Source organism: Cetorhinus maximus, chromosome 5 (assembly GCF_964194155.1).
Source record: "Cetorhinus maximus chromosome 5, sCetMax3.hap1.1, whole genome shotgun sequence".
NCBI classification, from domain to species: domain Eukaryota; kingdom Metazoa; phylum Chordata; class Chondrichthyes; order Lamniformes; family Cetorhinidae; genus Cetorhinus; species Cetorhinus maximus.
In genome coordinates, this window is record NC_135883.1 from 53,192,821 (window position 1) to 53,217,073 (window position 24,253).

The 24,253-nt window shown below is 42.6% G+C and overlaps 1 protein-coding gene across 2 annotated transcripts in view; it reads right to left on the minus strand.

Moving 5' to 3' along the window:
- Window positions 1-24,253, minus strand: part of sntg2 (syntrophin, gamma 2) — a 1,221,259-nt gene that overhangs the window by 282,387 nt on the left and 914,619 nt on the right. For both annotated transcript variants that reach the window (XM_078541872.1, XM_078541871.1), the window contains exon 10: window positions 5,105-5,232. In XM_078541872.1, coding sequence (XP_078397998.1) covers window positions 5,105-5,232 — 128 coding nt within the window. The remainder of the gene's footprint in view (window positions 1-5,104; window positions 5,233-24,253) is intronic.

The window sequence follows — 24,253 nt, forward strand, 5'->3', positions numbered from 1 at the left end:
AGGATGCTCGTTCAACGTCTCCTCGCGCAATTTTACCCCTGATCAGGTTGCGCACGCACCTACCCGTGGGATGTAAAATTCAGCCTCTAGCGTTGAATTCCCTGGAGTTTAGAAGGTTAAGAGGTGATTTGATTGAAGTGTTCAAGATATTAAGGGGTGAAGATAGAGAGAAACTATTTCTCCTAGTTGGGAAACCTGGGGACATAGTCAAAACATTAGAGCCAGACTTTTCAGGAGTGAAATTCAAAAACACTTCTTTAAGCAAAGAGTGGTAGAAGTTTGAAACTCACTTCTGCAAATAACAATTTATGTTAGATCAATGGTTAATTTTAAAACCTAGATCAATAGATTTTGGTTAGCCAACTGTATTGAGGCATATGCGACAAAGGCAGGTTTATGGTATTAGGTCACGGATCAGCCATGATCTAATTCAATGGCAGAACAGGGTCAAGGGTCAAAATGGCCCATTCCTGTTCCTATGTTCCTACATGCTCATTGGTATGCTTCCCCACCATGTCCCCAATTCTAGGGTCGATATAATTAATATTGCATGTCAAGGTTTAGGAAGGCATTACTGTTTTTAATAACTGAAATATGGTAAATTACAGAGAAATCTTCATCAAGTAGTTCTGGCCATAGATCACCTGATTTTTAGATAACCCAATAGAGATCCCTTCAGTAAAGACGGTGGAGAATGGATGCACTCTTGCGTACTGATGGCTGACCAGTCAGGCAAACAGATCAGCATGCCTGGCAAAAAGTGGCAACAAATCTAAAAGTCTATTGCAATCAGCAGACCTCACTGCATCACTGTGACGAATCTGATAATTTCAACAGTTCCAATATGGTAGGAGATTATATCATTAGATTATGTCCATGCTGTATTTTAAACATGCATAACATGGAGATTTATGTCTCCATTACATAGTCTCAGGGTACTTTCACTACATCCCATGAATCCCTATTAAGCAGGAGGATACACTTCTTTCTTCTTAAATACCCTAGACAGTTCCATTTACATTAACTGTATCATGTAATCATGCCTATTAATGAGTTTCACTCTTGCATAAGGATATCCCTCTATGTCGTCCCAGCAATTTAATTGTTACCTTTCTGTGACTGTGCTTGTAGGAGAATACATGTAGTGAGAGAGAAAAATCTCATGGATATCTGTACTCCTCAACCCCACCTCACTCTGCAACCTAATACTTCCTTTAAGAAGGAAGCCCAGGAGTTCCTTGGCAGAGGCCATTATAGTACTTGGAGATGAAAAAACAAGAGAGTGGGAGATACCAGTTAAGGGTTTGCATTAATTCATCCACTTACTGGAGCTAAGCTCACTAATGAAGCACACTTCGATGTTACTATTTCTGCTGAAAGTTATATCTGAAAATTTGCATTAAAAATATCATTGCAACAGATATTCCATACCTCTAAGTGTGCCACATGAAGTGGCGTCAGGGGCCAATAACACTCAGTAAAATAGAAACTCTCAAAATATAGCATGACCAATTCAACCTTCCCCAACCACCACTCCTCCCCCCACCCACCAACACCGCACACCCCCTGACCATCACAAGCATTGTTACATTGTCATATCATTGAGTGATTTGCAAAGTGAGTTAAAAGAGAACACCCACCACCCCTGATCATTCCCTGTTCTGACAACCGCCCCCGGACCACCCGACTACCTCCCCGACCCGACTACCTCCCCTCCACTACCCTGCCGACCCAACCCGAATACACCCCAACCTGACCACTCGACTACTGCCCGACTTGATCAGAATACTCCCAGATCACCCGGCGACCCCTCAGACCCAATTACCCAACTCCCCTTCTCTGCAGGACCCTCCAAGAATGTTTCCTGGAGTTTTTGGAGTTAGAGTCAGAGACTTCGGATGGATCCACAGTACTTAGCAGAATAATTACCCAGGAATTCCCAGTGACCCAACTAGCTCCCGACCCAAACTAACTAACACCCCAACCCATCCCAACTACCTCCCTGACTACTCTTCAGAACCAACTACCCACTTACACACTTACCCATTTGGCATCTCACTCACCTGCCACCTCACCCACCTGCCACCCTTCCCACCTATCACCCTGATCACCTACCATCTCACCTGCCCTACCCACCAGCTTAATCTGACAACCAAATTAAAAATGGTTTGCCTTAAGTAATGCCACGTCCACAGAGTGTTCCTGTTATGTTTGGGTAATATTTCAGCAGGTGATAGGAATGCCACCTTTGGCAGATTGGTAGTAGGTAAAAGTGTCTTTGCTGAGTGTTATGATCCCCATAGGGAGGGATAACTTTTAAAAAAGATTTGAATTCCCAGTGACCAACGTAAAGGAATTGAACCACAAGAAAGACTTTTACCGTAAGAAAAAAACTAAAGTCAACCTTGACTAAACATTACTTTGTAGGCAGCTAATATTCTAAACTACAGAAAAAAACCTTATTAGCATTTAACACACTCAAAAATCCCATTTCGCATTTACGTTACAACACGCTCTACACAGAATTGCAGTCTTTACAGGTAGTCAGGAAACAAACCAAAATTGCTCTCAGCTTCCACTGGGCTCACTTCTCTCATTCTACTGAGTCATAATGCTTAATGACCACCAAAGGTCTTTATCCTCAGTCTTCCTAGAAATCCCAAACTGACCTCCAGCAAAGCAACTCCCTCCGGTGAATTCCTTACCCTGACCACACCAGGATAAATCTTCTATGATCCTAAAATTGCCATGGGTTCCGTTTCTTCAACTGTCTTCCCACCCATATTCTGTCTGGAAGCTAACAGAGAAAAAAATAGCCTTTTTCCCCCGCTGACCACAGCAGCTGCTATTCGTGTCTCTCTGGGGCGCTCCCTCTGTCCAGCATGTTTTTTTCTAAATCCGATTGCCTGGGAATCTGTAAATCTGCACAAAGCAAGAACAGTTGTCTCTCTCTTCATGTTCTGGTGTGAAATATAGCACTTGGCTTTCAGTAAATCTTAATATGGCCCCCCTTCCCATGGTAGCCATCACCCGGCCTGTGCTTGGCAGAACGCAATACAACTTCACGCTATTCCCCTTTTCCAGAGTATCCTGTTTTACCTTAAATTGAAAGAGACAGTCCAAAACATAGCCATCTTATAAAACCTTGATTCGTAAGATGAGGGCATAGTGAAGACATAAGGAGAACTCTTTGAAATAATTTAGAGAAGGCTCTATCAGCCCACAAATATGGGTTAGCTGAAAATCCAACTCCTTTCTGTATTTTCTCTTTGTCATCTCCTTGCTGCTCCTCATTGCCTTCCTCCTATACTTGTTCTATTTTAATGCTGTTTTAGACAACAAAATTGTACACTATGAAATAGACTATGATGATAAAAAGATGTTTTGGCTGGGGTTTACTGTAAGACATTCTAGACAGAGCTCATAATTTGTATGCATCTACCAGATTCTTCAGTGAGCCTATGAGTACTCAGCAATGACACTGTTGGATACATAAATCTCATTGTACACATGCTCTGCAGGTGCACAGAGCTGTTGTAGAGTTGTCATGAGCCCTGGTTCCAGAAGATGGCTTTCATCTCCTAGGAGCTGACCTTGCACTGTTCTTTCTGCATCAAATAGTCGAGGCACGGTGGGCTGTTTTAAAATAAAAACGTCCAGGTTGCATTATGGGAAATAGAAATCCATCTGCTTGACCTCACACAACTAGTCACAGACATGCTGCATATTGATGGCAACCCTTATATTTCATGAATTTTTATTGTATGCAGGAGCACAGATGGCTACACAAATGCCATCAATATTGTTCTGGACTTTGGGGAACACTGCATTGTAATAAAATGTAATTTCTGTATGCTTCAACAAAACTTCACTGGTTGTGAGCACTTTGGGACGTCCTGAGGACACAAAAGATCTGACATAAGTGCAAGCTCTTTCAAGCTGATAGCCTGTGGGGAAAGTGGCAAAGTTGCTATTTCTGGCAAAACAATGCATCTGTCACCCGTTTAAAACATCTGTGCACTACTAACTGACTGGAAGTTACCGTGTCTCCTGTGGCAGCCTGAAATAAGCCTGAAGCACAGAAATAGACAGCTACAGTGCCCTTAACAACCATAGGCAGTGCTGTGCTTATCCTGGAATTCACCTGTATATCAAATTACAGCATGTGCCAATATTTCATCTTGGCCTGATGAATCTTAACCTCCACTATTCCTCAGTCTGCCTTTATTATAGTTGAAAGCATAAAAGCAGGTGTGTGTAGTGCTCGGAAAAAAAAACATAAAATGACGGAGTTATTTTTAATACTTTTAGACACCTGACAATGAAGTATAATATGAGTCCCCCCAAGGATCTATCTTTGATCCCCTCCTTTTTGTTATCTATAGGCTGCCCTTTGGAAACATGATCCAAAGGCAAGCTGTCAGGTTCCATATGTACACCAACAACATCCAGCTCTATCTCACTACCACCTCCTTCAACCCCTACACTGACTCTGGGTTATTTATGACATCTTTAATCTGCACACTTTCTTCACCAGCAGCAACTATCCTTTAATTGACATAAAGATGTACCTTTTTATAAGTCAACCTTGCAACTATAAAAGGACAGGGCAAGTTAAGGACTGCTGCATCTCAGGTGTAAAACAATAAATTATGTATTACACAGCAAAACCATCCTGTCATTCGAAAACAGGGTACGACCTGACATACTATGAGCAATTTGCAGAGGATTTGTTAACATTAAAGAGCTCGGAAATGGTTCTCTTATTGGACCCAATTTCAGATTCCTACTAAAAGTGAATTCATGTTTTTCAAAAGGAGAACTGCTTTTTTGATTGTACACCAGTATGTTTGATGCTGCTGTTATCTGGTGTGGGTAAGAAACTGTGGTATGTAACTTCACATGCCTTCACATCTTTGTGAACATAAACATGATTAATCCAATGCAAACTGTATCTTCTGGTAAATTTATACACAGCAATGGAAATGCAATAATTTTTCATCTTTGTAAAGGGCTCTGTCCCATAATGTACCTAAACATCTGTTCACAGACAATACCAGAAATGTTCCAATTTGTTCAGTCTTTGTCTCTCTGGATTACAAACCTTAACTGATCTGCTCCAGCTCTGTACCTTGAGACTCGAGCCATCGACAAAGGGACTGATAAGGTATCTAGCCAACGCTTTTCATATTTTGGTTCATTAGCTGAAGGTGAAGAAGGTGATGATGGTGCCTGCACAGAATAAATGAGAAGCGTCAGAAACACCATCTAATCTGAAAGCTACTACAGTGCATCTAGTATTGGCTTATGTCAGGAATAAATCACAGCACCTTACATTATTAATGTCCAGAATTCATAAATAACAAAATACACAGATGAAATATAAAAAACAGAAACAACCCAGAGGGTTTTGACTGATGGCTATTATATCAACTAAAAAATCAGAAATGGATACTAACTAGCCTCTCTGCTGGTCTGGTGATATGTATTCATACATGAACATAAAGCTAATATATGAAATGTTTAATGCATTCTTTATTGAATTTCCCCATCACCATGTGGACAGGCTTTAAGTCAAGATCCTTAGATAGAGAGAAGCTTAACCCATTTTGAGTTCACTCTCTTTTCCAGAACGCTTTATCCAATTTAGGGTCGTAGAAAGGCAGAGCCTATCCCAACAGCCAATGGGCTCTAGGCAGGGTACACCCAGGACAGGACGCCAGTCCATCACAGGGCACACACCCACATGCACACGTACTGGGTGACAATTTACCATAGCAATCCACCTAACCAGCACATCTTTGGACAGTGGGAAGAAAGCAGAGCACCTGGCAGAAACCCATGCAGACACAGGGAAGGCGTGCAAACTCCACACAGACAGACACTTGAGGTCAGGATCAAACTCGGGTCCCTGGAGCTGTCTGGCAGCAGCGCTAACCACTGCACCACCATGCCACTCTCGTTTTGAGTTCAATGATAAGTTAAGTTTCTCCCACCACCCACCACTCCCATTTAGAATTAAATAACATAAAACTTATGGCTCAACATTGCAGCTTTTTTACAGCTCTGCAGTATAAAAAAAGCTTTGTCTTTAGTGAACTTCATCATCAGTCAACTATTGTCAAGGCTTTTGCTCTTCTGTTGGCTATTACATACTAAGGCCACGTCATATATTAACATACATTCGAACAAGGAGCAGGAGTAGGTCATTCAGCCCCTCGAGCCTGCTCCGCCATTTAATAAGATCATGGCTGATCTGATAGTAACCTTAAATCTGCATCCCGCCTACCCCCGATAACCTATCACCCCCTTGTTTACCAAGAATCTAATCACCTCTGCCTTAAAAACATTAAAAGACTCTGCTTCCACTGTCTTTTCAGGAAGAGCGTTCCAAAGACTCATGGCCCTCAGAGGAAAAAATTTGCCTCATCTCCGTTTTAAATGGGCGACCCCTTATTGTTAAACAGTGACCCCTAGTTCTAGACTCCCTCACAAGAGGAAACATCCTCTCCACATCCACCCTGTCAGGGTCTTATATGTTTCAATCAAATAGCCTCTTGCTCTTCTAAACTCTAGTGGATACAAGCCTAACCTGTCCAATCTTTCTGTACCCCAGCTTTATACAGAGATAGATCTGTCCTCATCAGTACTGTACCCCAGTGTTATACAGTGATAAACTGTCCCCACCAGTACTGTACCCGTGTTATACAGTGACAGACCTGTCCCTAACAGTACTGTACCTGTGTGTTATGCAGTGAGTCCTGTCCCCACTAGTACTATACCCCAGTGTTATTCAGTGACAGACCTGTCGCCACCAGTACTGTGCCCCAGTGTTATACAGTGACAGTCTTGTCCCAACCAGTATTGAACCCCAGTGTTATACAATGACATACCCGTCCCCACCAGTCACAGCTCAAGATTGCGATACAGTTACTTAATTCAGGGATTATCTCACGCAAATTTTAATGCATTTTCTTTCTCAAGGCTTCAATTCCCCCTTCAGGTGCTCAACTTTCCGCAGATGTTGACCTTTTCTGCTGGTGGCCAGGTTACTTGACAATCACTTGGTGTAGACCAGTTACAGACCATACCATCTACTGTCATTATAGCACCTGGCCTGACTAATTCAGTAAACTTAGATTCCTGTTAAAACATATGTGTGATATGTTACACATTATTAGATTCTGATAAGAAGTCAAGAAGGAATTAAATAAAAGCCTATAAAAGTCATAGAAGAACTCTGCACCTGTTGGTACGGACGGATATATGAATTAGGAGCAGGAGTAGGCTATTCAGCATCTCAAACCTGCTTTGCCATTTGATAAGATCGTGACTGATCTGATTGTGGCCTCCATTCTACTTTCCTGTCTATCCCCTATGCTCTTTGACTCCCTTGTCAATCAAGAATCCATCTAACTTAGCCTTAAAAATATTCAATGACCCTACCTCCACTGCCCTCTGAAGAAGAGAATTCTCCTAACTAATGATCCTCTGAGAGAAAAAAAATTCTCCTCATCTCTGTCTTAAATGGGAGAGCCCCTTAGTTTTTAACTGTATCTCCTAATTCTAATCTCTCCCACAAGGGGAAACATCCTTTCAGCATCCTTCCTGTCAAGTTCCCTCAGGATTGTATATGTTTCAATAAGATCACCTCTCATTCTTCTAAATGCCAATGGATACAGGCCCAACCTTTCTTCATAAGAAAACCCCTTCATCCCAGGAATCAGTCAAGTGAACCTTCTCTGAACAGCTTCTAACGCAATTATACCCTTACTTAAGTAAGGAGACCAAATCTGTACACAGTACTCCAGATAAGGTCTCACCAGAGCCCTGTATAACTGTAGTAAAACGTATATTTTTATATTCCATTCCCCTTGCAATAAACAACAGCATTCCATTTGCCTTCCTAATCACTTGCATACTAACTCTTGGTGATTCATGTACCAGGGCACCCAGGTCCCTCTGTACTGTATATTCTGCAATCTCTCTCCAGTTAAACATGCTGTTTTTCTACTCTTCCCAGCAAAGTGGACATGTTCACATTTTCCCAAAGGGGACAGTGCTATTGACTTGACGAGGCATCGATGCCTTGGATGCCTAGCTGAATGTTCACTGCAGCAAAGCATCCCTGGTGTCCCTGCCTCCACGAAAGGTCCTCTCCTCTGCCTCGAGGTCCTCACCGTGCGCCTCCCCAGGCTCTTCCTCTGAGCCATCACTTAAGTCATCCTCCATGGCCTGTGGAGCTGCCTCACTTTCCTCAGCCTCCATTGGGTCCGCCCCTTGCCAGAGCCAGGTTATGCAGAGTGCAACATGCAATCACTATGAGGGAAAAATGCTCTGGAGGATACTGCAATGCTCCCCCTGACCAGTCCAGGCATCTGAAGCTCATCTTCAGCAGCCCGATGGTCCTCTCCAGCATTGTGGAGGCATGACTCCTGTTGTATCTCTCCTCGGCCTCAGTTGTTGGGTGAGTGGGGTCATCCAGCCACCTCTTCAAGGGATAGCCCTTGTCACCCAGGTGCCATCCATCCACTCGTGCAGGAGCCACGAGCAGCCTTGGTACCTGCGAGTGCCGCAAGACGTAAGCATCGTGTGAGCTCCCAGCACGAACTTGGAGAATCTGTGTCCTGTGGTCTGAAAGTTCATTGAGTGGAACCCCTTTCTGTTTACGAAAACTCCAGGCTCACCTGCTGGCACCTTGATGGCCACATGAGTGCAATCTATTACACCCTGGATGCAGGGAAACTCAGCCATTGCAGTGAAGCCTTGTGCTCTTTCCACCTGGCTTGCCTTGTCTGTCCTGAAGTGAATGAACGTGCAGATGTGTCTAAAGATAGCATCAGTCATGAGCTTGACACAACTGTGTGCAGCTGATTGAGCAACGACACTGAGCCCTGAAAAGAACCAGAAGCAGAGAAGTTGAGGGCCACTGTGACCTTCAAAGCCATGGAGTGTCCGCCCACACAGTTGGAGGTGATTTCCAGGCCTATCATGTGACATATTGCTGTCACTGTGTCCCTGGAGAGGCGGAGTCTCCTGTGGCACTGGACCGTGGACATCTGGAGGTAGTTGGAACGCTGTCTGAACACTCTACCTGCTGGGTAGTGGCACATTCAGCATGCCCTCCCGCCTTGGCCATCCTGCTGGCTCTGCACTCTTAAAGGTCTGTACCCGGGCCGCTGCCTGCGTCCACCTGGCCTCCTCTCCTCCTCTTCAGAGGAGGTTCCTCCAGTGGAATACACTATCCCCATTAGATGGGATGCAGAGGACCAGTGCCTTGGAAATGAAGGAGCACTATGCTGCAATACTCAGGGGAACCTTCCAGAGAAAGTGAGGACCTGAGTTGCGGAAAGGCAGGTTTGACAATCAAATGAGATGTCAAGAAACTCAAGGACAACTCTGTATTCACACAGCAAAAAACTGGCAATGACAGAGAAGGTGCTGCTGCTCCAGGGACCTCTATCCCACCCGTGGATGAGGAAATGATTAAAACGTGAATTCCGTCCACCCGTTTTGCCAGTGTGATGGGCTGAAAAGCACACAAGCAACGTAAAATTATGGTCAACAGGTTTTTTAATGACCCTTTAATTGTTGGCGGGCACTGCTCTGACTCCTGTGCGTGTCTGCCAACCTCAATATTGCATGCGTGCATGATGACATTGGGATGCATGCCCAGCGTCCTTTTGCACAATTTCACGTGTGTTCAGGTTGAGCGCATGCCCTACGGGTTCCCCTTTATCCAAGTTGTTTGCTACTTCCTCAAAGAGCTCTAGTCAAACATGATTTCCCTGTCACAAAACCATGTTGACTCTGCCTGATTGCGTTATTGTCTTTCAAGTGCCCTGCTATAGGCCAGGATTTTCCCCTCGGCGATTTGGGGGCGGAGCCCGCTCGCAAGGGGAAAATGACACGGGATGACGTTGGGAGGAATCCCCGACGTCATCCCGGTCCCTTTAAAATTTTAGGAAGGCGGGCGGACAGTGAAATCAGCTGTCCACCTGCCGACCTGTCAATGGCCAATTGAGGCCATTGACAGGCTCATTATGATAATTAAAGACCTGCCCATTCAACCTTAAGGCTGGTGGGCAGGCCAGGAGCCCCAGCGGGCTCCTGATAATACATGAAACCTCATCCACTGGCGGGATGAACTTTCATGTCCGTTTTTTAAACATTTAATACATTTTATGTGTTTATTATTAACATGTCCTATCTCGTGTGACATTGTCACATGAGGGGGACATGTTAATAATTTCAATATTTATCTATTTTTAGACTTTACTTGCCTGTCACTAATCTCCCCGAGACAGGACTTTCCCTCAGGGAGCAGCGCGCATGCACGAAAGAGCGCACTTTGACAGTTGGGGGAGTCCCTCCCCCCCGGAACAGGAAGCACATAGCGCTTCCTGTCGGGCAGGCCACTGGGCAGGCCTTAAGTGGCCCGCCTACTCAAAATGGCGGCGGGCCTCGTTTCGGTGGCGGGGGTCGGCTGTCCGCCCGCCGCTGAGATGTTGGGGCCCGCATGCCATGCAAGGGCAAATTTCTGCCCATAATCTTCTCAAAAATAGAATCTAGAGTTTTCCCTATGGCAGACTTTCAGCTAACTGGCCTGTAGTTTCCTGATTTCTCTCTCCATCTTTTCTTGAATAGGAGAGAGACATTTGCTATTTTCCAGTCTGATGGGTCCTTTCCAGAATTCAGACGATTTTAGAAAATTACAACCATTGTACCCATTATATCAGCAGCCACTCCTTTAAAGAACCTCGGATACAGACCATCAGGTCCTGGGGCATGTCAGCCTTTAATTCAAATAGTTTTCCCAGCATCCTTTCCCTGGTGATTGTTTTAAGTTTCCCTCTCCCTTTCATCTCTTGATTTACAAGTATTTCTGGGGTATTATTTGTGTCTTCTGCAATGAAGACAGACAGAAAATATCTGTTCAAATCTTTCGCCATTTCCTTATTTCCCATTATTAATTCCCCAGACTCACTCTCGAGAGGATCAACGCTCTTTGGTTACTCTTTTCCTTTTTAAATATTTGCAGAAACACTATCTGCTCTAGCTAGCTTTCTCTTGTACTCTAATTTTTCCCTCATTTTTTTTTTTGGCATTCTTTGCTGGCTTTTAAATTCTGTCTCTTCTGACCTACCACTATATCTTTGCATAATTGTATCCTTTCTCTTTCAATTTGATACCATCCTTAACTTCCTTAGTTAGCCATGGATGGTGCACCCTTCTACTAGAGCCTTTCTTTCTCACTGGAATGTATCTTTGCTTAATGTTATGAAATATCTCCTTGCCTTTATCAATCGAGGCATAGATTACAAAATTAGGGAGGTCATGTTGGAGTTGTATAGAACCTTAGTGAGGCCACAGCTGGAGTACTGTGTGCACTTCTGGTCGCTACATTATAGGAAGGATGTGATTGCACTGGAGGGGGTGCAGAGGAGATTCACCAGGATGTTGCCTGGGATGAAACATTTAAGTTATGAAGAGAGGTTGGATAGACTTGGGTTGTTTTCGTTGGAGCAGAGAAGACTGAGGGGCGACCTGATCGAGGTGTTCAAGATTATGAGGGGCATGGACAGGGTGGATAGGGAGCAGCTGTTCCCCTTAGTTGAAGGGTCAGTCACAAGGGGGCATAAGTTCAAGGTGAGGGGCAGGAGGTTTAGGGGGGATGTGAGGAAAAACTTTTTTAACCAGAGGGTGGTGACAGTCTGGAATGCACCGCCTGGGAGGGTGGTGGAGGCGGGTTGCCTCACATCCTTTAAAAAGTACCTAGATGAGCACTTGGCATGTCACAACATTCAAGGCTATGGGCCAAGTGCTGGTAAATGGGATTAGGTAGGTAGGTCAGGTGTTTCTCATGTGTCGGTGCAGACTTGATGGGCCGAAGGGCCTCTTCTGCACTGATTCTGTGATTCTGTGAAATATCTGCCATTGCATCTCTACTGTCTTACCTTTTAACCTCATTTTCCAGTTTGCTTTAGCCAGCTCCGTCTTAATACCCTTGTAATTGCCTTTATTTAAGATTAAAACACTAGTTTCAGACCCATACTTCTCACCCCCGAAAGAATGTACAGTTGTATGAAACTGCCATCATGTTACATGTATCAACTGGAGAAACACATGTACACCATAGCCAATACTGTTTTGAGTGGGCTTGAAAACACTTCAAAAGTTAAACATTTAATTCCAAAGCAGCTGTGATGTATTTTACCATGTTGTGTAAAAATCTATATTATTATTGAGTAACACCCTTCCATGTTTATGAGACAAAAATAATAATAATGAATAATTTAATTAATGTTAAACATGATTATGCAAGTATATTAAATAATGGAAAAAGAGCACACTTTACAAATTAAAACCTTTCTGACAGTTGCTTTCAAGGTTATTGACATGAGAACATATAAGAAATAGGAACAGGAGTGGACCATTCGGCCCCTTGAGCCTGCTCCGCCATCCAATAAGATCATGGCTGATCTTCACGTGTTTCAATTTCCACATTCCCATCTAACCCTAATAACCTTTGATTCCCTTGCTTAACAAGAACCTAACTACCTCTGCCTTAAAAATATTCAATGACCCTGCTTCCACCACCTTCTGAGGCAGAGAATTCCAAAGTTGCACAACCTTCTGAGAGAAAAACATTTCTCCTCATCTCTGTCCTAAAAGGGCAACCCCTAATTTTAAAACAGTGTCCCCTAGTTCTGGACTCCCCCACAAGAGGAACATCGTTTTGACGTCCACCTTGTCAAGGCCATTCAGGATCTTGTATACTTCAATCAAATCACCCCTCACTCTTCTAAACTGCAGTGGAAACAAGCCCAGTCTGTTCAACCTTTCCTCATAAGACAACTCACTCATTCCAGGTATCAATCTAGTGAACCTCCTTTGAACTGCCTTCAATGTGTTTACATCCTTCCTTAAATAAGGAGACCAAAACTGCACATAATATTCAAGGTGTGGTCTCACCGATGCCCTGTATAACTGAAGTATAACATCCTCACTTTTACGTTCAATCCCTCTCGTAATAAAGGTTAGCATTCCATTAGCCTTCTTAATTACTTGCTCTACCTGAATTCTAACTTTTTGTTACTCATGTACTAGAACATCTAGCTCCCTCCGCACCTCAGAATTATGCAACCATTCTCCATTTAAGTAATACTCTACTTTTTTGATCTTCCTGCCAAAGTGAACAACTTCACATTTTCCCACATTAACCTCCATTTTCCAGATCTTTGCCCACTCAACCTATCTACATCCATCGGCAACCTCCTCTTGTCCTTTTCACAACATACTTTCCGCCCTATATTTGTGTCATCTGCAAATTTGTCTACCATGTCTTCACTTCCCTCATCTAAGTCATCGATGTAAATCTTAAAAAGTTGAGGCCCCAGTACGGACCCCTGTGGGACGCCACTCCCATCAATCACCCTCTGCAAGTACTGCAGTTCAAAATGCACATTTTAGTTGTGAAACAGCACTCTGTGAGCTGATTAGAATATGTGTCATTGCTGGCTGTTTTAATATCATTCAGGTCCTATAATTGCAGCCTTAAAAAGACTTTTTTTAATATTTGAAGCTGTGAATGGATTTGATCCTGTAATCCATTTTAAATCTAGCTTTTCATCCATCAATCTAACAGCAAGGGCAGGATTTTCCCGTCAGCGAGGGCGGGGGGGCGGGGGGGGTGGGGGGGCGCCTGCTCGCCGATACTTAAAATGACGCGCGGTGATGTCGGGTGGAACTCCCGATGTCACTGCGCCCCATTTAAATTTTCAGGTAGGCGGGGGTGCAGCAAAATCAGCTGTGCGCCCGCCGACCTGTCAATGGCCAATTGAGGTCATTGACAGAGTCATTGAAGTAATTAATGGACCTGCCCGTCCAACCTTAAGGTTGACGGCAATCTTGCCTTAATTGGCCCGCCCACGTAAAAGGGCAGTGCAACCCCAATCGGGGGCCCCAATCAGAGGCACGCCTATACTTCAACTTCCCCCCCCCGACGGAGGGAAAATCCTGCCTCAGGTGTACATATATATAGATATATATATATATTTTAAGTCTTGAACAGTTCTTTAGCAATGCTGTGTCTGAGAGATGCTATCACCAGTAATTTAGGCACTACAACCTTCAATTTTAAGATACCTTTTCATCAGATATAGGATCGGCTGTCTCTGTTAACACATTAAAAAACTACGTTAATATTTTCCTCATTAAAATTCAGGGAAAACTACTTTAGTAAACTGTTATTGGTTTATCATGGCAATTTAGCAAAAGCATTTTTTCTGTAACTTTACAGAAACAGGCATAGGCATTCATAGTACATTCCTGCAATGCCACATAGCAGTCATTATGAAATGAAGATTAGTTTGCCTAATGAATGACACCATCTGCAAAATATACATTTTTTTTGGCATTAAACTGAAATATAAGAGTATATTGTAGCAGCAATTCAAATCTTGCCATAAATTTCCTCATGTTGTCAGTATGTCAAGTTACAGGTCTTCAAAGCTTATTACAAACTGTAAATGAAAACATGATCAAGATGCAGTTCTGAATTTTCTAAATTTCTTCAATCCCTTTAATTACAAAATATATTTCCTTTAATTAAAACATCTTTCTATATCTTCCCTGATTTTCCTCTTTCTTTGATCCAAGAGAAAGATGTGGCTTATTCATCATGAGCTAAATGAATGTACTCCTCATTCTTTTACTTTTGGCTTTCTCTTCCTAAACTCCACTGTCTCTCTGTTCTTAGCCTGGATGCCAAGCGGGGGCTCACTTCTGCCATTTGGTGCCAGGGTGTGCCTTGTTTTACCATGGTTAATGGCAGAAATCTCATTGAGTGACAGAAAGTTGAGGACTCACAGCATTGGGAGTCCCAGGAACTTCCAATGTTGCTGACCACATTACAGTGACGGATTCTCAGTCCCATGGAAATCCTGATCTTTTGAAGGCTGCGACCTTGCTATACATCTCAGGCTATAATCTCTCAGGCTGTCAGAGTTACAGAGCGAGTATGTCAGAAGAGCTGTGGAATCTTGCAGAAGAAAACATTTGTAAATAGATTTGCTCGGGAGTCAAAGTGAAATATGCTTTGTACCTAATTGAAAATTGGGAATAGCTTGCAATAGAATATCCACTGAATACAATCATTGCAAACTGCATGCTGCTTTAAATAATAAAAACTTAGGAAATTCTACAGACCTATTCATGCTGAGGAGAGTAATATCATGGGAATATTAGGTATGATAAGTAATTGATGACAACACAGATATATATTTCCGATTGGTATGCTGCACATATAAATACCTATTTAAGTAGCCAATGTCAAAAACCCAGTTTTAAGATTAATTTTTCTTTATGGAGTACTGCCTAGAATTCTCACAGAATTGGCCAGTGGGAGATAAGCAGAAAGCCCAGCGAAATGGCCCACACTATTAAAAAAGGCGAATTATCTCAGCTCCCCCAGGTTGCTGCTGATTTTCTACCAAAGTGATGGTGGGGTGATCAGGAAAGGCCCCGGGGAATTTCAGGCTCCATCCACTCAAGAGAACTCACTCTTTTTACAAGAGAAATTCTTCAGAAATAAAGGTGCATGAATATGTAACACTCATCAACATTACAAATTATGTAACAAGTTTGGAAGTTAAATATATACATGAACTAGTATCAGGAGTAGCTATCTCTAACCTGTGAATGTTTAATCTGATTATTATGCTCGTTCTTGCACATCAGTATCTTCTGTAATTATGCAAATGCATTTGAGTTTATAAGCGAGGAATTAATTTTATTTGATCATAATAAATAATTAGCTGAAAGATAAAGCCATTTTATAACTTCTATTACATGAAAAATTGCTCAGTCATTTTCAGGATTATAGTACAGATATTGGAGGGTGTTATCTAATCATCAAATTTAGAGAACACCTTGTATGCTGGAACATATTATTTAATTCAACTAAGATCATTGATTCTTACTGAGTTAATAACAGCTATGTCTATGTTGGTCACGTTTGGTTACAGACGCATGGCTTCTGCATATTTCATTCAAAATTCAGATTGTTTCACTGGATTGACTATGTGTGAACTAAATAAAGAGGATCATGAAGGATTAGTGAATTAATAAATTTTCAGAATACAATGAACTCTGCCTGAAAGACCATCTGTACAGTCAGACCACGTACGTCTGTTCCAATAATAAAATATCAGTGCCAGGGGACCATGGTTATGCTTTTTCCTACGATGGACAGGAATGATTTTATCACCATCTGTGGTAGGTAAAAACATTTTCTAACCCAACCTGAGAAATTTAACACTTAGATATCCGCTCAAGAAAAATTATAATTTGTAGATATCCATGTAAATAAGACAGCATTTGCATATATTGAATAGACAAATTGTCCAAGGGGCAAATGTCATTTTGATTCTCTCTTGCCTTACCTTTCCTCTACTTGAAACTCCCACCCACTAAAATGTTGTTCTCTTTCTCAAGTCCAACAGCATTTTGGATATGAGAGCATGCATGTAACATATTCATTCACCTCTGCCAAAGCTGCTGCGTAAACTTGCAGTGTAAAAGTGGCCATGTTACAATCATCTCACACTAAAGAAATGTTTTACATTTATTCACAGCATAGAGGGTATAGTGTGGAAAACTGGAGGCAATTCTCACCACACCATATCAACATGTCGACACGTCAGCATATTTGACGCCGTGCCAAACACTACTTTCTTATTTTTGCAGATGATGAATAATATCTCTGAAGCTTGATATAATATGACAGGACTTCAAATTGTAGGAACTGTGAAGAAGACTACAGCTATTTACATTGTTGAAATTGTCATATTTTTATAATGATATAAGGGCACCAATCACTCATAAGGAATTGGGTAAACATGTTGTGGGTTCATCGATTTAGAATAGGCACATAAGAACAACTATACAAAGGTAGAATGCTTGAAGACGTCAGCAATGGAGCTGTATGTGCTGTGTTCTGCTCATAGGCCAAAGTAAAACTAAAACTGGATCACAGGACAAATTTCCCATCGAGTGATGTCATGCTGCAGTCCCTTAAAATAGTACAGTATTCCCCTTTAATTTAAAAGATACTTTTCCCCCCTTCCAAAGAGTATAACTATTTGCAATACATGTTCACGTTTAGTTACTATTACATAAGTATATCGAACTGATGAATCTATGAGTCTCTAAAGTGTAGAGGTAATCTGCTGGTATGCTCAGATCTTGTAATGGTAACCTTGTCTGGTGATTTCTTTAATGGCTCACAGTGATCTGTGGGGTTGTCATTCTTGGATGTTGTTCCTGGTTGAATTTGGGATCTAGCCCTCAATGCAATAGGACTGTATGGTGGCTGAGGAGCTGGAATGGATCTGATGTGTCCTTGGTTACGCCTCACCATTGCACTTTTGTATGTAATGACTTCATAAGACCTTGGTTCTGAACAATGCCGTGTCACCTCAGCTGGTTGTCACGCAGCTGAATGATAACTTGTTGCCCCAACGGTAAATTTGGCATTTCTGTACCTGCATTTTTATTGTGTACGCTGGTCATCTTCTCTTGCAGTTTTAAAAGTTGCTCTCTAGTTTTTGAGAGAGTAGAATGAGTAAATTGGCACTGGGACTGGTCTTCCAAACATGAACTCTGCTGGTGAATAGCTGCACTTAAAGGTGTTGGTCTCAGATGTGAATTTGCAATGTGTAGATCTTGCTTGGACTGTCTACATTTGAGAATTAGGGATTTCACTGTGCGAATCATTCATTCAGCTAGGCCATTAGATCTAGGGTAATGAGGAAAAGAAGTAGTGTGATCGATATTCCATTTCTCACATATATCATGAAAAGGCTAACCGATAAGTTGTGGACCATTATCCGTAATGATCTCTCTAGGCACACCAAATAAATTGAAAATAGAACTGAGTGTGTGTGTGGCAGTTGTACTTGACGTATTGTGCAATTGTCAATGATGGGGTACTTGGTAAAGACGATGACGATGAAGTCTGTGCCATGAATATAGAAGAGGTCGGATGCGATTTTGGACCAAGGATGGGTAGGACCTTCATATGGAATCAATGGTTCTTTGTGTTGATTTGGCATGTGCCCTTGACATGCCTCGCACTTCTTGATGATGACTTCGATATCATTATTCATACCCGGCAATAGACAGTCTCTCTCGCAAATCCTCTCGTTCAATCCATGCCCATGTGTGTGTGATGAATATCAAGTTGCGAATATTCCAGTATGATGACCCTTTTGCCTTTAAAGATGGCTGCCTGGAAGATGTGCGAATAGGCTAAAATAGTCTCACGTGTTCGCAAACATGTTGAATTGAATCAGGCCATCCTTCAATGATGGTTTTCTACAGTTTCTGTAGTGTGGAATCTTTCACCATTTCTTCTTGCAGCTGCAGGCACTTGCATTGCACAAAATGTACCAGATAAATTTGGAGAACATCTTTGATGTCAACAAAGTCAAGTTGTAGATAACCATAACTTAGTTAGACTTAGGGTAATTATGGAAAAGGATAAGGTTGGAACAGGAATAAAAGTTCTATACTGGGGAAAGGCTACTTTTACTAAGATGAGATACGATTTGGCCCAAGTGGACTGGGAGCAGCTACTTGTAGATAAAACTGTGTCAGAGCAGTGGGAGGCATTCAAGGAGAAAACAGCGGAGTAAAGAGCAAATACGTTCCTGTAAAGACAAAGCAGGGGACCAAGTCCAGAGAACCCTACATGTCAAGGGGCATAAAGGTTAAGATTAAAAAAAGAGAGAAGCTTACGGCAGATACTGAGGGCTCAATACAGCAGAGTCTCTAGAGGAGTATAAAAACTGCAGAGGGGAACTTAATAAGGAAATTAGGAAAGCTAAGAGAGTGCATGAGAAAGCATTGGTGGGTAGAGTAAAGGAAAACCCAAGGTTTTCTAAAAAATATATAAAGAGCAAGAGAATAACTAGGGAAAGAGTAGGGCCAATTAGGGACCATAGAGGTAATGTGTGTGTGGTCTCGGAAGACGTGGGTACAGTCCTAAATGAATACATTGCGTCAGTCTTCACAATAGAAAAGGACAACGTGGGTACAGACATCAGGGTGAAGGACTGTGAAATATTAGAGGAAATTAACATAGAGGGAAAGGAGGTACTAGTGAGTTTAGCAGCCTTAAAAGTGGATAAATCTGCAGGCCTGGATGAGATGTATCGCAGGCTGTTGAGGGAGACAAGGGAGCAAATATCAGGGGCCCTGGCAGTAATTTTCAAATCCTTTCTGGCCACAGGTGAGGTGCCAGAGGACTGGAGGACTGCTAACGTTGTCCCATTATTAAAAAAAGGAGGAAGGGATAGATCAGGAAATTACAGGCCAGTCAGTCTAACCTCGGTGGTGAAGAAGTTACTAGAAAGAATTCTGAGGGACAGAATATGCCTGCACTTGGAGAGACACGGATTAATCAGGGATAATCAGCATGGATTTGTTAAGGGAAGGTCGTGTTTGACAAATTTGATCGATTTTTTTGAGGACATAACAATGAGTGTTGATGAGGGTAATGCATTTGATGTGGTCTACATGGACTTTAGCAAGGCTTTTGATAAGGTCCCTCATGGCAGACTGGTCAAGAAAGTAAGAGCCCATGGGATTCAAGGCAAAGTGGCACATTGGATCCAAAATTGGCTGAGAGGCAGGAAGCAGTAGGTGATGGTAGGGGGATATTTCTGTGAATGGATGTCTGTTTCCAGTGGGGTTCTGCAGGGCTCAGTGCTGGTGTTGGTTTACATAAATGATTTATACTTAAACGTAGGGGGGCATGATCAAGAAGTTTGTGGATGACACAAAAATTGGTAGGGTGGTAAACAGTCAGGAGGATAGCCATAAACTACAGGAGGATATCAATGGACTGGTCAGGTGGGCAGAGCAGTGGCAAATGGAATTCAACCCAGAAAAGTGTGAGGTGGTTCACTTGGGGAGGGCCATCAAGGCAAGGGATTACACAATGAATGGTAGGACCCTGGAAAATACTGAAGATCAGAAGGACTTTGGTGTGCAAATCCACAGATCCCTGAGAGTAGCAGGGCAGGTAGAGAAGGTGGTTAAGAAGGCTTATTGGATACTTGCCTTTATTAGCTGAGGCATAAAATACAAGAGCAGAGAGGTTATGCTGGAACCATATAAAATGCTGGTTAGGCCACAACTGGAGTACTGCGTGCAGTTCTGGTCACCACATTATAGGGAGGATGTGATTGCACTGAAGAGGGTGCAGAGGAGATTTACCAGGATGCTGCCTGGGCTGGAGGGTATGAGCTATGAGGAAAGACTGGATAGGCTGGGGGGTTGTTTTCCTTGGAGCAGCGAAGATCGAGTGGGGACCTGATAGAGGTGTGGTAGAGATTATGAGGGCCACAGATAGGGTGGATAGGAAGGCATTTTTTCCATTAGTAGAGGGGTCGATAACCAGGGGCCATAGATTTAAGGTAAGAGGTAGAAGGCTAAGAGGGGAGCTGCGGAGACATTTTTTTACCCAGAGAGTGGTGGAAGTCTGGAACTCACTGCCTGAAAGGGTGGTTGAGTCAGAAACTCTCGTGGCATTTAAGAAGTATTTAGATATTCACTTGCATTGCCATAGCCTCCAGGGCTATGCACCAAGCACTGGAAAATGGGATTAGTGTAGTCAGATCTTTGTTGAACGGCATGGACAAGATGGGCTGAATAGCCTCCTTTGATCTACTAGTGACATTTTCATATTTATGGCCTCTAGTTCTGAACTCTGACAAAAGTAGAAACATCTTCTTAGCAATCACCTTCTACATTTTAAAGACCTCTATCAGGTTATCTTTCAATCTTCTCTTTTCTAGAGAAAAGAGCCCCAGCTTGTTCAATGCTTCAGTGTCTGAGAAGTCACGAACGGTGCTGAACATTGTGCAATCATCAGCGGACATCCCTACTTCTGACCTTACGATTGAGGTGTACAAAATTATGAGGGGAATAGATAAAGTGGACAGGATAAAATTGTTTCCCTTGGTGGAGAATTCTAGAACCAGGGGACATAGATTCAAGATAAGTGGCAGAAGGTGTAGGGGGGACATGAGGAAGAACTTTTTTACACAGAGGGTAGTGGGTGTCTGGAATTCACTGCCCAAGTTGGTGGTAGAGGCAGAAACTCTAAACTCTTTTACAAGCACCTGGATCTGCACCTAAAGTGCTGTAAGCTGCAGGGCTATGGGCCGGGTGCAGGAAGATGGGATTAGAAAGGGCACCTGGGTGTCCTCGGGCTGGCATGGACAAGATGGGCCGAATGGCCTCCTTCTGTGCTGTAACTTTTCTATGGTTCTATGGAAGGAAGGTCATTGATGAAGCAGCTGAAGATGGCTGGGCCAAGGACACTACCCTGAGGAACTTCTGCAGTGATGCCCTGGAGCTGAGATGACGGACCTCCAACAACCACAACCATCTTCCTGTGTGCTAGGTAGGAATCCAACCAGTGGAGAGGTTTCCCCCAATTCCCATTGACTCCAGTTTTTGTTATGGCTCCTTGATTAAATGTGGCTTTGTTAAATGCGGCCTTGATGTCAAGGGTAGTCACTCTTACCTCACCTCGGGAGTTCAGCTCTTTTGTCCATGTTTGAACCAAGGCTGCAATAAGGTCAGGAGCTGAGTGGCCCTGGCGGAACCCAAACTGGGTGTCAATGAGCAGTTAATTGTGAAACAAATGCCGCTTGATAGCACTGTTGATGACCCCTTCCATTACTTTACAGATGATCGAGAGTAGACTGATGGTGCGGTAATTGGCCAGGTTGGATTTGTCCTGCTTTTTGTGTACAGGACATATCTGGGCAATTTTCCACGTAGTCGGTTAGATGCCAGTGTTGTACTGGAACAGCTTGGCTAGGGGTGCAGCAAGTTCTGGAGCACAAGTCTTCAGTCCTATTGCCTGAATATTGTCAGGGCTCATAGTCTTTGCAGTATCCAGTGCCTTCAGCCATTTCTTGATATCACGTGGAGTGAATCGCATTGGTTGAATTATGGCATCTGTGATGTTGGGGACCTCCAGAGGAGACTGAGGTGGATCATCCACTCCGCACTTCTGGCTGAGGATTGTAGCAAATGCTTCAGCCTTGTCTGTTGCATTGGTGTGTTGGGTTCCCCCATCATTGAGTTTGGGGATATTTGTGGAGCCTCCTCCTCTAGTGAGTTGTTTAATTGTCCACCACCATTCACGACTGGATGCAGCAGGACTGCAGAGCTTAGATCTGATCCATTGGTTGTGGGACCACTTAGCTCTGTTGACATTGCTGACACTAATAAAGAAATCATCAGTTGTATTAAGAATTTTGTAGGATAATAAATTCTGAATGAAAGTGAAGATTACTTGGGTCAGATGTGGAAGGACTCGAGAGAGAGAGAGAGAGAGAGAGAGAAAGAGCGAGAGAGACATGCAAATGTGTAATATTACCAAATTATCGCTCAGACGCCAAGTGTTCAGGCACCGACTCAAGAATCTGATTTTTCCGACAGAGTTTTTAAACAGCAATTTCTGACCACTGAACTATTTAAAATTTTCTCAGGACTTGCTTTATCCTGGAAATTAAAAGCTTGAGTTCACTTCTGCTAGTTCTGCTGACTCTGCACTGTCGCTCCAAGGAAAAAATTAATTCAGAAGAATTGCGACTAAAGAATCAACTTAAAGACCAGAAAATGTCAGGATTTGATGCTTCTGAAACCCTAAAGCAAAGCACTGAAATGGAGAAGTCTACAGCTATTTTTTTGCTCTGGAATCTCATTTTTATATTGTGGAACAGGTTAAGCAGCAACAGGTAATCATCGTTTGAAAGTTACAATAAATGTGATTCAGTGTGCCAGAATCTTCCCAGCAGCTAGCGAAAGTCCACACAGACTTGTAAACAAGATACAGCATTGATAAGCGGTGATTTGCGTGCTCAGCTCACCCATAGCGGGAAAATAGGACGCTCTAATTTCCTTAACGCACCACTGCCAATGTTGGACTGGAGTTGGCAGTGATGTAGTGAAATAAAAGCAGCAGTAAATATGATTTAAATCTGACAAAGGAAACATTTCTTAAGCCAATATTAGCCTGAGCATAGTAGGGAATTCCAATGACAGCAGACAACTGGGGCAAAGCTCATGACAACTTAGAACTCCCGTTCCGAGGAAAGACTGGAGTGGTGAACTTAATTCCTTTTGAGAAAGGACAGCTGAAGGAGAATACCACCTGAGTCTTAATCCTAGGCTATTTCTTAGCCTGTTAAGGCTTTAGTAACATGTAAATATAATACATAAGACACAAGAACATAAGAAATTCAAAAATGAAAAATGACTATCCAGCTCATCACTCACTCTAATTCATCCAACCTAATATCCAATTACATTTTGAATGTGTCCCTCAGCCCTTTAGCCAGGCAGCTTATATTGTTATTATTCACTGCTTGAATAAAGCATGTGTGTATTACATTTTCTTTTCACTAGTTTAAATTTATATCCTGCTTTAAACTTGAAATAATGTTCTGCATTCAACTTATCTATACCAATTAATGCTTTGCATACCTCCTGAGCCTTTTTGGCTTCATCCTTAGCTAGTTCAACACCATTTGTGCAGTGCATGTATCATTTTCTTTAAACCTGTTTGCAACACTTAACATTTATATGCATTAAACTTCATCTGCTATCTCCTATTTTTTTTTACAATTTACTCTCTTATTTCTGAGCCATCTGTAGTACAAAAGTCTGGCACATATAGGGCTAACATGGGACTGAGGACAATACCTCCTGCATAGTTTTGTAAGAGAACACATGACCGACACCTAGGGGGTCAGTCTAGTGTTGGACAGATCCATGCCTGTCCAAACATGGAGGCAGCTCCTAGTTTGAACCCTTTACTGTATACATGTACATAGTTCTTATAGTTAATAAATACATACAGTTAACCTACTTAATGCTATGAAGACTTCATTAAGACCTACTGAATGGTAACCAACACCCTACAACCTGGTGGCAGCAAATGGAAAAACCCAAAACCTCACAAAAAATGCAGAGAAAAACTAAAATCCTGCAAGACTAAAGAAAAATTTGAAGAATCATTCTGACCTGAAGAAAAGCTCAAAAAGCAGGTGAGCAGAGGAAAATCACCAGGGAAATAATTCCAAAGAAAAGCTTGGAAGCTGGAGGCTGAAATTTAAAATTTGTCACTGCGGCAGAAGACTACAAGGGATCTCTTTGAAATCCAGGT